At 35.5% G+C, this 16,376-nt stretch overlaps 1 protein-coding gene across 1 annotated transcript in view; it reads right to left on the bottom strand.

Moving 5' to 3' along the window:
• The window catches only part of LOC150102980 (uncharacterized), a 166,714-nt gene that overhangs the window by 31,705 nt on the left and 118,633 nt on the right, over positions 1-16,376 (bottom strand). Inside the window, exons 5-7 of the mRNA XM_090398061.1 lie at positions 14,994-15,120; positions 12,887-12,982; positions 7,445-7,537 (exon numbers count right to left, since the gene is read on the bottom strand). Coding sequence (XP_090254187.1) covers positions 7,445-7,537; positions 12,887-12,982; positions 14,994-15,120 — 316 coding nt within the window. The remainder of the gene's footprint in view (positions 1-7,444; positions 7,538-12,886; positions 12,983-14,993; positions 15,121-16,376) is intronic.

The following is a 16,376-nucleotide window of genomic DNA, read 5'->3' as shown; positions in this document are numbered from 1 at the left end:
CGCTTTATTGATGATTATCTAAAGTAAGAGGTAATGCCATTAAATGCAACTTTCTTGCCATTTTTCTGTTGTATATCTTGAGAGAGAGAGAGAGAGAGAGTATTATATCTGTAAATTGACTGTACTATCTGGCCTGTTTGCATAGCATGTATGTGAGATCAAAACCTTACGATCTCTATATACTAATACCCACGTTTTCATGGGTGAAAGGGTATCATCATATTTGTGCGAAGATTAATGACTCCAAGATTTTTTTCGCAATTCTGACGCCTAATAAGCAGACAGTTTCAACAGAAATCATTAATTCTAGATAATTAACCTATTGCCTGAACGATGGCAAAACTTCTACGATTAAACGCAAATAACGAGAGTGGCCACAGTTATCTGAAAACTATTCAAAGCCGCGCACTGTACATTTGGTATGGGATATTGCATGCTATTCCTGAGTAATAATAATAATAGTAATAATATTAATGAGTGGTGAAAGTGTAATTTTGAAAGAGATCTTTTCCATCTTGAAAGCTATTTGGAGCCGCCGCCCCCACTCTCTATATATTAAACTGAACACAATATAACTTTATTTCTGCTACACAATCCACTACTGAATTCCGAAGTAGCATTATTCTAATATAACTTCTCCTACAGTCGGTATATTCTTCTCCACGAAAAACTTTCACCCCCCCCCAATTAATATCAATCAGTGAAATGGTTTTCTGTAATCAGAAACTTAATTACTGTAAGCCATTTTATCCACAATGCATTTCATTTCTTCTTGCAGTGCTCCATTTCATTGCTATAATTTAGAGACATCTAGTGATCGAATTCTGAAACTTCACAACGAAGTGCAAAAATGTATGTTCGCACAGGTTAGTAATTTCCCGTTTTCACTAATAAAATTCAGATTTTTGGCGACCACAAATGAGGAAAAAGTCAATGATCAACATAAATCATGCATAATACCAATCATACAGACGTGTGCTATATTTTCGTTACATTTTGTTTACGTAATCAAAGAGCATTCAAGTGCCTTAATGGTGACGCGGAGACTAATGAGGGGCTACAACATTAGAGCTAAAAGACTTACTGCCTTCTCCTTTCGGGGAATGACAAGGCGTTAAAACATTTATTATCTTTAAATATATATATATATATATATATATGAAAAAATTGGTTTGAATGACAATAATACCGAGAATAAAAAGAATAAAGTTTAATGCTGAGATAGTGCTAGTTTCGTTGAACAAAATTCAACTTCTTCAGGTATCAAAGACAAAAAGGTATAAAGTCATCCCTCGACTTACATCCGTTCGAGTTTTGTCCTTTCGAAGATATCTCCACGATCCCATAAGGGAATAAATAACATTTTCGGGTATACTTTCGAGCAAGACGCAAGCGAGGGTAAGTAAAGCATGCATAGTGGCAACAGCACTTTCAGCGGCAATCTCGGCAGTCGGCACGTGTCTTCAACAGTTCCTCTGTTTATTTTGTATATTTATCGTTAAATATTTCGCGATGTTTTGTGAAACATGGCCCCTACACGCACAATCAAAAAAAAAAAAAATAGTGAAGAAACACAGAAAAAGAGGCGAGCAATTGATCTTGAAACGAAGTTGCAAGTTATAAAGCAACATGAAGCTGGTAAGCACGTCAATGTGATCGCACATGACTTCGGATGGTCTCATTCTACACCGATGACCATTTTGAAAAATAAGGATAAAATCGTAGAGGCTGTGAAAGGATCTGCTTCCTTTAAATCACGATGGTGACGAAGCAACAACAAGGTCCTATCGATGATAAGGAAAAGCTACTTGCATCACGGATAGAGGACCTGAACCAAAAGCGCATATACCCCTTAGCATTATGACCATAACCGCTAAGGCACTAAGTCTCTTCAACATGTTGAAGGAGAAAGCAAACCCAATTATGACTACGAATTCAACGCTTCTTCCGGTTGGTTCATGAGATTCAAGCAGCGTTTTGCGCTGCATAATGTGAAAATGTATGGGAATCTGCAAGTGGCTGAGAAGCCTGCCAAGGAGTTTGTGGGAAAATTCGATAAAATTATTACGGAAGAAAATTATTTGCTACAGCAAATATTTAATATGGATCAGACCTCCTTGTTTCGGAAAAAAATGCCCGAGCGGACATTCATCCACAAAAAGCTAAAATCAATACCTAGTTTCAAAACTCTTAATGCCCGTATTACGATTCTGTTACGGGTAATGTGGCTGGATATAAACTGAAACCATTTGTAATATGGCACAGTGAGAATCCACGAATCTTCAAAAACATTAGGAAGCATACTCCCAGTTCATTATCGGAGCAATAATTAGTCGTGGATGACTCAAAAATTGAGGATGCTTTAATCAACTGTTATGCGAGTGAAATAAAAAGCTATTGTGTGAAAGAAAATGTAGAATTTAAAATTTTATTAATTCTAGATAATGCTCCACGTCATCTGTCTCATACGTCTTAGAGTGGTGATCTTCACCAAGTTCAAGATCATGTTTCTCCTTCCAAACACTACTTCATTGATCCAACCGATGGATCAGGGAGTTCATGCAGTGTTTAAGGCTTATTAACTACGGAGAACTTTTTCACAAGCCATTTCTGCTACTGAAGGAAATGACCAGACTCTCATGCAATTCTGAAAAACATTCAATATTTATCATGCCGTTAAAAATATTGCTGTGGCTTGGGAGCTCTCAATGTATGAGTGGCATATGGAAAAATACATTAGAAGGGTTTGTGCATGATTTTGGAAGTTTGTAATAGCGGACCTAGCAAACAATCTGAATCTCGAAGTGAATGATGCCACATAATTCAACTCATAGAAAGTTCCCCTGAAGAGTTGACCAATGAAGAATTGGTCAAACTGGAAGAACAACTGTTGCAGAAGAGGAAAAACGAGAAACGGAAGATGGAAAAGAGAAACAGGAAGAGATAGTTAAACAATTTACAGTGAACGGTCTTGCAGAAATGTGCTTTGCAGTTAGCGATGTTCTCAAAATGGCTGAAGACGTGGACGCCACTGTTGAACGCCGCTTAATAATAAAAACGAAAGTGCATGATGCGTTTGCTTGCTATGAACAAGTATATGATGAAAAGAAGAAATGGAATAAGCAAAGCACATTGGACATTTTCCTCAAAAAAAAAAAAAAAAAAGAAAGGTTACACCAGAAGAGCCACAGCCTGATCGTTCAGGGAAGGTAATGAAGATGTGAATGTGGAGGAAGATTTGGGTGATTATTCTCCTGTTTTATAGCGGCAGTAACGCACAGTACAGTTTTATAATAAGGTTTAAAAATTAAAACGACAATATACTATTACGGTTAAGTCCCTAACCCCTATAACTCTGTTGATTTAATATATCAACTTACGTCCTCCCGGATGGAACGGAACCCGGACGTAAGTCGAGGGATGACTGTATATATATATATATATATATATCTTTTAAAAAAAAATTAATTAATAAAAAAAAAAATATATATATATATATAGGAAAAAAAAGAGAGAGTTCGAGTTCACACAATTTCAAACAATAATACCAGTCAGGAGAAGGAATATAAAATATCAGTTGTCTGCCATACTCTCGTCACCCATACGTGTATTTATCATTGGTATACATCAAGTTAAGAACTGGTGAGGACTAAGGATGGATTACAGATACTTACCGATCTCCAAATGCTACAAAAATGTTCACCATTGCCTTTACGAAATGCAAAGGCTTTACAGGATTTATTTTATTGTTTATTTTACTGCTTGACATGAATGTGGCTTTTATGATTACGACATCGCACCTGGTTTAGCGTGCGTTTTAGACTTGTTTTGAACAACTGGGATACTGCATTAAGTGCACAGCAAAACAAGTAAATAAATTAGCAATTAATTGAACAGAGTATCCAGCAAATTACATCGCAAGTAGCAGATGATTTTTCATCGCTGAGTATGAGATCGTCCTAATTACTGGAGGTCTGTAGTGGCATGAAAACTTTCCATGTTTGGTTTTTGGAGCACGTTTGTGGATTGTTTAATTCTTAATTCACTCACGGCACTAAAACTAATGCACCATAGATTTACAACATGCGATGCATCAGTGGCGGATCGTCCATATGGAGCTGCATTCGATGCAGCCCTTACTTAAGGCTGGAGCTGCATTCAATTCAGTCCTGCAGCCTTTATGGAGGAGCCGCCACTGCAGTACATTATTTCAACATGTATTAAAATAACGTATCATATATATTTTACAATATATATTTTAATTTGCATTTGCAATAGATTCACAACCTATCGTGGGTGGAATAATAAAAAAACAAACACTGGACATTTTTGGTGACAGATATAGATATCGTCTAATCATCTGAGGAAGTAATTATGTATTTGTTCATCCCAGGACTTTTTGAGTTAAAACAAACAAACAAACGTCATATGAACCCGATACGGAATGGTTATGAGCTGAAGATACTGAAATTAAAAAAAAAAAGTATGAAGTTTTCGATATTAAAAAACACCCATAAGCAAACACAGATCTAATGAAATGCTTGCTCAATAATTCATATTCGCTACGGGTTTTTGAAAATACCACTTTCAGCCTCAGTATCAATGCAGCTCATTTAATCCAACGGACTTCACATTATTTCATTGGGACTGTCCTTTGCATGAATACTGTATGATTCAAAATGGGAATCATGTTGGAACTGCATACGGCAACGTGTAGTCAAAAGTTCATCATCAGAGAATAGCAGCAATTCGTCGTGAGGAAAACAAATGCCACCAGTATCTTCAAACATAAATGGAACAAATGAACTGATAGTAGAGGACATGACATTACACACACACTGAAGCGATGAAGAGAATTACTTCCACAGTGGCATTCGCTTTCTAATCACGCCTGCGAAATGCGAGTGTTTTTGACGCCATCGCGAACGAATTGAGTTTCATCACAGTATAGGCGATTGACAATAGCTGATACAATTAAAAAATTTCAGCCATCGAAAATTATTGCAAGGCTCAAGGCATCGAAAACATGCAAAACGTACATTAGTGTATTGGTAGAAGCCTTTTTTTGTGTGTGAAGCTCAGCATATTGTCATTTGCATAAGACGCATAAAATTCCTTTCCGTACCAACCTAAAATAAGGATTCTACTCGACAGCCGAAATAAAGTGTTGCCGTTCGACCAGAACTTATTCAACTACATGCTAAGATGAAATAAGAACGTAAAGAAACGTTCGGCTCGCTGGTATAAACACTGAAAACGCTCTGCGTTTATCTCCGAGAACTTACAGCCGAACTTAATATTAGTATTATTTTTTTTTATTACTCTGAACATGTCTTCTAATATATCTTCACCTGATATATCAGGAAGTCGAAATTTTATCTAGCGCTTTAGCTAGATGTCTTAAGCATCTTTCGATACTCCCAAATACTTAATGCGACTTACATCTGACCGATTGGGAAGCCCATAGACAATACTCCATATCAATCGCATAATGTAAATATTTTCCGGGAAGAGATAAGTGTAATTTAGCAAGAATGATATTAAGGGAAATCAACACACTGTGACCTTTGCTTAATTGCTTTGGCGCTAATCTTACACATTCCAACGCTCAGATAATGGAAGATGCGTACATCCATTCATGTGCACTAGAAACCAACTAGTAATTAAAAGCACTCTGTTCACAGATGCAGTGCCATGTTCGAAAACAGCGGGAATGAAATATTGCTTCATAAGAATGCAGATGAATGTACTTAAGTCAGCGAGTGGCATCAGCATTGTCTTCTAGTGGAATGATTCACCCAGAATACGTCCCAACTTTCTCAAATTATGAGACCGTCATAATTTGAACGTCGGACTATTTTCTGGATGAATTCCAGATTCCAGAAGTGTGCGACCATGTAGTTCACACTTCTGGAACTGGTAGTACCTTTCACTTTTGGACTTCGCAGCTAATATTGCAGTTCGGATTCTCCTTCTTTCCATGCTTGTATTACTTATCGGGAAAGTAAAGCCAAAGACGACCGTTAGCACTTCGGTATGACATTCTATTAAAGCAGCGATAGGCAACCCAGAAGCTGTGGGATTCTTCTTTAAAACGTGAACCTTTTAAAGATCTGCCTTGATAAAATAATGTCTACTTTCGGGTTTCAGAGTATTCGTAATTTCGGATAAGTGCAACCTATATGCAATTTTAAGTCAGGAGGTAGAGAGAGAAGAAAAATTTTCAAAAGTAGTAACAGTCTAGAAACGTCGCTACAAAAATAGTTCAATTACATAAATGATTAAATAAATCTGCTAAAGCCTTTTCTTCCCGAAAGGTAGTAAGTGAGGCTGTTTAATCCTAACTATTTGAAACTAAGGGGATAAATAGTCAATCTCGAACTATAGCTAGTCACAGATAGCTAGCACAAGCCTGCCAATGATTTTAATTGACGTCCAGGGAAGAGAGCACAGCAGACAAATGTCCCATCTACTGGACTCTTAACACTATATATTATTATATAAATAGTGCGTTCTGTAGTCCATTTTTTAGATTGCAGAATTAAAAACCCAAGTTTCTGGGATAAAATAACCCAACATATTTTGGCAATGTTCATGTCTTTTTACCAACTTGCATGTTTGTACCTTTTGTTCTTTTTTCTGCATGTTCTAAGAAGAGAAACGAAGCAATTGTGAGGAAGAAAGGGATGAGTGACACTGACTCTACATTTATCCCTTTCTTTAGTGATACTAGACTGCTGATGGAGGATTAAATGTTGGTTAGCAGATTTATGATTAGAGCAATCATGAACTTTCAGACAGTCTTTCCGCCACATTAGTATATTTAGCACTCGGTTTTTTTTTTTTTTTTTTTCAATCGTATATTAGTGATTCTGAACATTTTTATGTCCAATGTGTACTTTTAACCGAAAATGTATTTGCCGCTTCCCACATTATGATTTTCTAGCAATTTCTTTACTGAGATATAATTAGACATAATGCTTATGTATTTCCATACACAGCTCCGCCCAGACCTTCCTAACACTCAGAAAAGTCTACATACTGAAATTCACGACAACCATTTCCCATGTAGAGGAGGCAAAATTACTTTAGATTAAAAAAACAAAAATCAGTTTGTCTCTAGGAATTTATTTTCAGGTATTGTAAATAAATGAACTCCAGAAAAGAAAGTGGAATTCTCCAAGGAACAGGACCAGAGTTCAACTGGACATTTTTTTAACATCGAACTCACATACGAGATGCTGCACAACCTATAACACAGCAGTGCCCTGCCGTGTATGTGTGTGTGAAGAAGTGGTTGGAAGAAAGAAGGAATTTGTTGACGTGTTTATAGAATGTAGTTGGCAGTCTTTAGGAAAAAAGGTGTGAGAAAAGTTGCTTCAGAGAGAGACGTACACCGGAAGTAGATATTTACAAGTAAAATATATATAAAATAATGTCTTACCTCAGCAGCATGTTGTCTTTGATCGTCTAGATGAAATCGAGGGACTCCTTCCTTATTCATGTTGCTAAGGCAGCCCGATTTGCAATACTGTTGTAACACAGTAAAGGAAAATGCACATCAAATACATTTTGGAAAGAATGTTGTGTAACTTATGTATTATGTTAAATTGTTTTCTATTACTTCAACAATATCCTAAATTCCATGAATTATCTAAGCATGTTTTAAAAGTAAGATAAGACTTAAAACTTCAAATTTAATAATACTGCTATTCTTACATTGTTGTTATTATACACGCATTTTAGAGAACATACGCTCTGGCTGCTCAACAGGAGTAACTTCCTATCAACATCTCTTTTAGACTGGATGAAAAACGCTCAGCTGTGGCGGTAATTGTGCGCCACTGTTCATACTACAGTGCACTGGACTATCATTGACATCAACAGGATGACATACTTTATTTTATAATTTTTCATATTAATTGTAAATACGAAAGGCTGCAGAATGTATTACACATTGCTGCTGTGTATATGGATTATAGGTAGAGTGAGAAGAAGATATCTACTCATGTTCTTTTTTGCACTTATGCCAATACCTGGAACGGTATTTTCTATGGTCCATAGGGAATACTGCTTCCATAACATAGTCTCAAGGATGACGCTTCTTGTGTCGCCCTTCAGCTGGAATCTGAGTGTGACTCCCAGATCTTTCCAACTGAAAGTGAATTGCTCTATCTCATACGGAATTGGCAGGGATTTTTTATTCTGAAAACCTGGTTTTTCCTGCTGCTACAAATATATAAACCAGTCTGATACTCATGCAATAACGAATAACATGTAACATCCTGTACCTTGCCTGCCTCGTTTGTAGAACCAACAAACTATTCGTAGTTCTAGTAGATGAACTATGAATGGATGTTGATTAGCTACGGTTCACTTTCTAATGGCTTGGAGGAAAGTGGATTAATGAACGATGCCCGTTTAGTAAACAAACTTAGAAAAGGTATGAAACAGCAAGAGACAGTCGGTGAGGTGTGAAAACAATTCATTTATGATTAGGTATTATTGGATGTGTACAGAGTTAGCTGTTCGACAGGAAGAAGGACTATCTTGAATGGAAAAAGGACAGCAAGTTTATTGGATATTACTGATGAGATGCATACCAGAAAGAGCCTAGAAGTAAAAGTCAGCTAAAGAAAATGGGATCTGATTTTGTATGAGGCTCTGGATATAAGCCAACAAATTAAGGCGCTGTGAGATCTTTTTAGAATATATACTCGTTTCCATTCTGTGAGATGGATGCCAACTATCAAAGAGCACAGTGATGACAGAGTAGGTTTTAATGTTGGAGTTCATAACTTTAACTAACTTATCAAATTTTGATATAAGTTATTCAAAGTTATTTAAAATTCTTCGATTTTCTGGCCAAAGACTATGGAGATGTGTTGCACACAGATTCTACTATTGAAGTGAAGACTATGTTGTCAAGGCAAGAACTGCAGGAGAAGAATGTTAGGTTGTAATTTTCTTTTTCTTTAGATGATGTTACACTAGTGCTATCTAGAGAAGTGGAAGCACGGATGATCAGACGTTGTCCCACAGTCTTTGTACGAGACCAGAGGGCAGGATTGCAGTTAGTACAGAAGGGTTTTTTTTTTTTTCACCTGATTTTGTACTCTCAAAGCTATTTGTATTTGTTATGATTGCTAGCTGTCACTTGCAGTTTGAGAATGAAGACTGAATTGAATTTTTGTCTCAAGCACTTGCAAAACGCTTAATTTTTTTTTTTCACTACCTTAGCCAATTTACTTTAAATACAAAGCCTGGATAGATAGTGAACAGAGATTCGGCATTCAATATTTCTGTAAACAGACCAGATCAGAAGTATGACTCTACGACAGTGGTTCTCAAACTGGGTGCCGCGAAATTTTGAATCGTTTATTGAAAAAAAGCAAAATATTCAATTGCCACAAATAACTAAATCAAAAACAAAAAAATTATATATTTTGATTTTAATGGATGAAGCGTATATAAAAATTATCATTTTTTGTATCACTGTTATATTATATCCTGGGATTTCATTAGATCACCGCGTGTCGTAGTAACTAGATATGTGACGGCACATAAATACTGGGGAAAATGAAATAATGAATGGTTAGTTGTCCTGCTGTCTGTTTTAGTATTTCTCTGTTCAGTGTGACAAGTATTATACATGATCATTTCCCCTAAACAAAAATCATGAGTCTTTTGTCATCGGTGAGAATAAACGAAGCACGATATTAAAGTCGTTAAATTCAGTGAGTAGAGGTTTTTCTTATTGTTATACATTCCAACTATAACGAGAGACATCGTAAACAAATGTTTTTCCTTTTTCCATCCGGAAAAAAAATTATTTACTTGAAATAAATTTTAAAATAAAATATTAAAGTTACATATGCCCTTCAAAATCATGAATAATTTTTTCCTTAAAAAAAGAAGTGAAGATTCTGACGATAAGGAAATGTCTACTTGTAGCAAAGATAGCGAATCAATTCGCACTAATAAATTATCAAAACTGATACTTGCATTAATGAAGATTTGACTATTTTTAACGTTCAGCAACAAAAAAGCACTAATGAAACAACAGAAACAGAAAGAACAAGTTCATGTAAAAAGGGAACAATGAAAAAGAATGTAAAAACTCGTTTATATCAAGAGAGAGAGAGAGAGAGAGAGCTATCTAAAAGTGAGATTTACGTGGTGTGGTGATAAATTAATTCCCAGACCTAAGTGGTTTGGTTCTGTCAAATGAGGCTATGGTTCCGCAAATTATTGCGACATTTCTCCACAAAACATGACAACTTGTCGAATAAAAATCCTGAATATTTCAAAGAGTTAATAAGATTACAAGAAAAACAAAGTAAAAGTTTTGTACGTTTACAATTTCCGACCGAGTTCAAGAAGCGAGTTATTTAGTCGCTGAAATAATTGCGAAGGAAATGAAGCCTCATACTATCGGCGAAACCTTGATTCGTCCGTCCTGTTCAGCAATTGTGAGAATAATTTTTGGTACTGAGGCAGAAGAAGAAATAAAGAAGATTCCATTATCAAATGATACTATGAGTAGACATATTAATGATTTGTCAGTCGATATTGAAAAGTCAGTTATAACCAAAATAATCGAATAAAAATTTTTCAGTTTGCAGTTAGATGAGTCAACTGATATCGGTGGTAAAGCACACTTACTTGTTTTTACTCGATTCATTGAAGATGATAAAATTATCGAAGAATTTCTATGTTGCAAGGAATTCGAAAAAACTACGACGAGTAAAGATGTTTTTGATATAATGAACACATATTTTAATACAAATGGTCTATCTTGGAAAACTTGTGTGGGTATATGTACAGATGGCGCACCTTCTATGGTTGGAATACAAAAGGGTTTGTTTCCTTTACTAGAAAAGAAAACGAGAACATTATAACGACTTATTGCTTCATTCATCGTGAATTATTGGTGGCAAAGACAATAGGCATGGAATTAAAAATTGTATTAGAAGAAATCATTCAGATGCTTAATTATATCAAGGCCAGACCGTTAAAATCTAGAATATTTGCAGGACTATGTGAAGAGATGCAATCTCATTACAAGAATCTTCTTCTTCATACCGAAGTAAGATGGCTTTCAAAAGGTCGCGTATTGGATCGTTTTTTTGAACTTAAAGAAGAAATATTAATGTTTTTCCAAAATGAAGACAAACCAGAATTCTATAAATTATTACAAGATGATTTTTGGTGTTCCAAACTAGCCTATTTAAGACATATTCGATCATCTGAACAAGCTGAACTCCAACATGCAAGGAAGAAATGAGAATATTTTGACATCTACAGATAAAATTGAAGCTTTTAAAGATTAAATAAAAATGTGGAAGATAAAATTAAGCACCAACAATGTAGAAATGTTCCTTAAAGTTGCCTCCAGAAAATGTAAGAACACTGATCTGCAAACGCTTATTTACAGCCATTTAACATTAGAAGAAAACATTGACCATTATTTTCCAGACATTTCAGTCAATTTATACGATTGGATTCGAAATCCATTTGTAGAGTCAACATCAGCAATGAGTGAGTTAAGTCTTATAGAAGCCGAAGAATTAATTGATATAAGTAACGATCGTACGTTGAGATTGAAGCATTCAGAAATGTGTCTGAATTCATTTTGGATAACAAATATGAAGGAGTACCCCAATATAGGATTGAAAGCACTTAACATCTTATTGCAATTTTCTACATCTTATTTGTGTGAACTGGGTTTTTCTGCACTCGTAAATATTAAAACAAAGAAGAGAGAAAGACTAAAGGCCCTTGAAAATGAGATGAGAATATGTCTCTCAAAAACAAGGCCTAATATCAAAGAAATATGCAAACAACACCAGGCACATATTTCACATTAAGTTCATATTTTATTATCTGAACCTTTATAATAGAATTTGTTTTGTATGTTTTTGGGTTGTTTGAAAATAAACCAATTTAGTTTAAATAAAATCTGTTTTCTTTTAAGCACGCTTTTCTTCATATCTTTAGTATCTGTAATATTGTAATATCAATTTATTTATGGGTTATATATGCGAGTATTTCAGAATCGATTAATCGGAACTTTACTCTCTATAAAACGCAAATAATATTAGGGGTGCCGTGAAATTATTGATTGATTTTAGTGTGCCGCCAGACAAAAAAGTTTGAGAACCACTGCTCTACGACAATGTGATAAATGTGACCGTTCAGAAATATGTATGGGATGGATTCCAATAAGCTATATCAGAGGGCTGGAAAATTATATTTGATCCAGAAAGGGATTACACCGATGCTCTAGGATGACTGAAATATACTCACATTAATTCTTTCGTTTCTGTTCTGCATTCTACAAGGGGTTGATTATGATAAGCAAGAGCAATTGTAGTTTGTAGTAGGCCATAGTGTACATGGCAGAACTCTGCTAATAGGATGTTTAAGATCATTCTATAAGGACACTACTCAAACAGATATAAGCATCGTTTCGTTATTGTAATAAGAAGGACACTGAAGCAAATTACTACAGCAGGAAGTTCATACATATTTCAAGGAAAAATAATTCATTTCCCTAGTCGAACCTTTATAACTTAATTTTTCAGAAAGTTATTTTTCCTCATAATCTGAAGAAGATACTGAGATGCAGCAAATCAGATTTTGTTTCTTAGTTGAAGTAGGGTGAGGTAATACATACTACATTCCCTTTATCTGCAAATGAATTTTACAATACTTGAAAGTTAGTAAAAGGTAGTGACGATTTTTCTCTAACATTTAATGACGTGACAGACGCAACTATAGTTTACAAGAAATAACATATGCTTCGAACAGAAATTCTGACCTTCATTTGTTATTTCCTCATTATAAAATCTGTAAGAAACAAGCAGAAACTGGAAAGGATATGAATATAATAGCAACAACTGGGCATATCTGTAGCTGCTCCATTTTCATGAGACTCGCAGGAAGAATTAGATGTATGAGTAAACCGACAGGAATCACCCTGAAACAAATAATACACATGTAATAAACACTTATCATTAACAATTTAATAGAAACGGCTTTAGCATGCTTTATTCAGCTACTTTTAAATGTAAAAAAAAAACACTGTCTTACTATACAAATTTAGTTTTATGTTAATTTAATTTGCAATGATAATCCCACCTATGAAATATTAACTAACAGCACATAATAGAGAGGGTGCCAGTTTGAAAACTAGGACTCTTGTCCTAGAGACCAAATATCAAACCACTTCAGGCCTTCGATTAACAGGGTGGTGTCACACTGGGTGATGAAAATCATTACATTCATGATACAGCGCAATGTGAGGGCTATAGTTCATTTTTAGTTTATCAGTATTATAAACAATATCACAGGTGGAAAAGCAACCCAAAATATATTAGATTGGTTTTCGAACTGGCATCTTTTGAGCACTGAATATAACAGCAATATACACACAGGAGACAAAGAAGTCGTCATTATTACAGATGATGTATGAAATTTAATTATAAAATTCATGGATTGGTCATTTTTATAATAGAGCAATAGAACATGAACAAGCAACTCTGGGAACGTACTTATTTATCAAATAGCTATTAAATAATAATTACCAAAGCTCAATATTTGCGCGCATTAGACACATAAACACATATGCAAATGTTACATTATCCAAAACAGGAAGGTGACTGTAAACTGGGCTTATACATCTCTCTCTCTCTCCATTTTCTCGTTCTTCAAGAGTGATGTAAAATATTTATACTTACACATTACCAAGGACCAAGAGATCTATCAAAAATTCCAAAGGTACTAAGGGGAAGAAAAAAAAACTTTTTTTGACGAAATGCCTTCGTTATTTTAAAGTAATTTAAGTGACGAAAACATTTTCACAGAGATACATGAAGATCTTTTCGTGAGAACACCTTTTCTAAGGAATTGTCACCTGAAGACGATTTTGGAGGTCTAACGCAGAGGAAGCAGAGTTTTTTCTTCGGTAACTGACATTTTTCATTCCGGAAAACATGAAACCAGTCAGATGAACACATGCAACTAACGAACAATACAATGGGCTCATCGCTTTGGTTGCTTCGGCTGTTATTTTTTATGGATTTTAAGGGCATTTTATGTAAACATAAATCTCACTGTTTTAATCTTCATGACGATTGTTTTCAAGTGTGTTTGTTATAACACACACGCGTAGAACATACATTCTTTTGAGGAAACGCGAAATGGCGAGTCAACCGAAGTCACGTAGCACTGCAGACAAAGAGCAGCGGTAAAGCCCCTAATATGCAACAAATACTCTCACAGAAAATATTGTATTAATAAAAATATGAAAGTTCAGAAAAAAAAGCAGCAGCAACACTGTAACAGTTATCATAACCATGTGCTAACACTCTGAGAGTAGGCAGCGTGTTGGGGGCATCAGTGGTATTAGTCACACTATCCAGCAATATCTGTGTCCGACAGGGTTTAGGTGAAGGCAGAGAGTAGCTGGTCGGTGGTTTCGACGTTTGCACAAACTGAATTTATGTTTACTGAAGTTATTTCTTTCGACAATGACGAGTGAGACCTAAAATGAGTCGAAAGGATGTCGCATAAGAGGTTCCGTCATATGGCTGAACCTGTCAAAAGAATTCAGAATTAATGAAAGTGAAAAAGACTGGAATATCCACCGAACAGTCCTGTCAAGGCTATGCTATGTTTTCATTTTTATATTTATCTCCATTACTTTGTGCATTATGAATTATTTTATAAATTACATTTATTACTTCACGTTCGCATGCTACATTTGGGAATATTCTGCACAACATCTTGATTACAATTACAGTTCTTAAAAGTTACGAATATGTTGATGATATCTGTATATTGTCATTATCCATACACACACACACGCGCGCGCGCGCACGTACGTACGCACGCGTACCTTTTTAAGTACCTTAAAAAGAGTTACATGCATAGTAAATGGCCACAGTTAGAATTAGAACCCGCAAGCAAACCATCAATAAGATCCTTACTTTCATGCAAGATCCTTGGGGAAAATAGCGGCACATTTTCCTTGATTTGTGAAAGCCCAATAAGTTTGTAAAAGATTTCTGAAATATCTTCAATCTATTTTGGTGACAGAGAAATTTCTTCTGAGTCCTGTAATAAAAAAAGTAAAAAACACAGGAATTAAAATCACAATAAATCTAGTGATGCAAACTGTAATTAAAAAATCATAGAAGCGAGGCAAAATATTCTTGGATAAATATAAGAGAAAACAAAAAAGATCAAAGAAGCATGAACTCATCTGAGAGCTTTAATAATTAAGTATACTTTGAATGTGTATTCTAATGCAAAACAAGAAAGCTCATAAAGAGCTTATAATGCTATTATAACCATGAAAGCCTGGCTATTTTCACTTATGAATCTAATTTCACGAAAAAAAAATTAAAAGAATATATTCATTGAAACGAAAATGTTTATTAATTCAGTTTTAGTTGACTTTATTTAGTACGTAAATAATTTACAGCTTCTCTCAATTCAAAATGTAAAATGTTTCTGACATTTCATTCTGTGAGCTAAGGGTTAGACACTCTAAAAATCTTGCTTTAAACACCAAACGCGGAACTTTTCCAAGCCACCTCAGGCCTCCAATAAGTATGCCTGAAGTTGGTCTTACAAAGAAAAAGAAATATATTTCCCACCTAAAGCATTAATGCAGAAAGTGCAGAAAATATACTACTTATGCCTACAGCTACGTACCAAAACACGAAAATTTTCCTTTCAGGAGAGAGCCAAAGTTAGTGCTTGCAACTTCAGAAATTCATTCAAATACCGCAGTTTATACTCAATTTGTACGCTTTTGTTTTGCAAATTATTAAAATGCGACAGAGCATATCAAGACGAAAGCTAGACAAAACGACAATTTCCTTATTAGTATCCTGTTTTCCAAAAACAATCCCTATGGCTATTCAAATTCTGCACTGGTATATGTCGCTTATAAATAAATACATACATACATCTTCAAGGCCCACCTTTCCTAATTGGGTTGTGGGGGCAACAGCTGCAAGAGGAACTTCCAATGGTCACGATCCTCTGCCACCAAGCTCAGGTGTTCTGGTGGGATTCCCAAACGTGTCCACTCAAGATTTTGGATATAATCTATCCAGCGAGTCCATGGCCCCCCCACCCTCTGGCTTGGCAAAGAGGGCCTGTTGAGGGAGCCTCTCTTGTGGCATTCTGACCAGGTGCCCGTACCAGCGTAACTGTGATCTCTCAACACGGAGAAGCAGCGGTTGAGTATTTAGGGTTTCCCGAATTGCAGAGCTTCTGACTCTCTCGAGTCTTGTCAGCCCCGCAACCTCTCGAAGGAACCTCATTTCAACCGCTTGGATTCGTGTCCGCATTCTTTCGGT

Source organism: Typopeltis vanoorti, chromosome 9 (genome assembly GCF_054136105.1).
Source record: "Typopeltis vanoorti isolate ZY-2024b chromosome 9, IOZ_Tvanoo_1.0, whole genome shotgun sequence".
Taxonomy (NCBI): Eukaryota; Metazoa; Arthropoda; class Arachnida; order Uropygi; family Thelyphonidae; genus Typopeltis; species Typopeltis vanoorti.
This window is presented reverse-complemented; position numbering and strand designations above follow the sequence as displayed.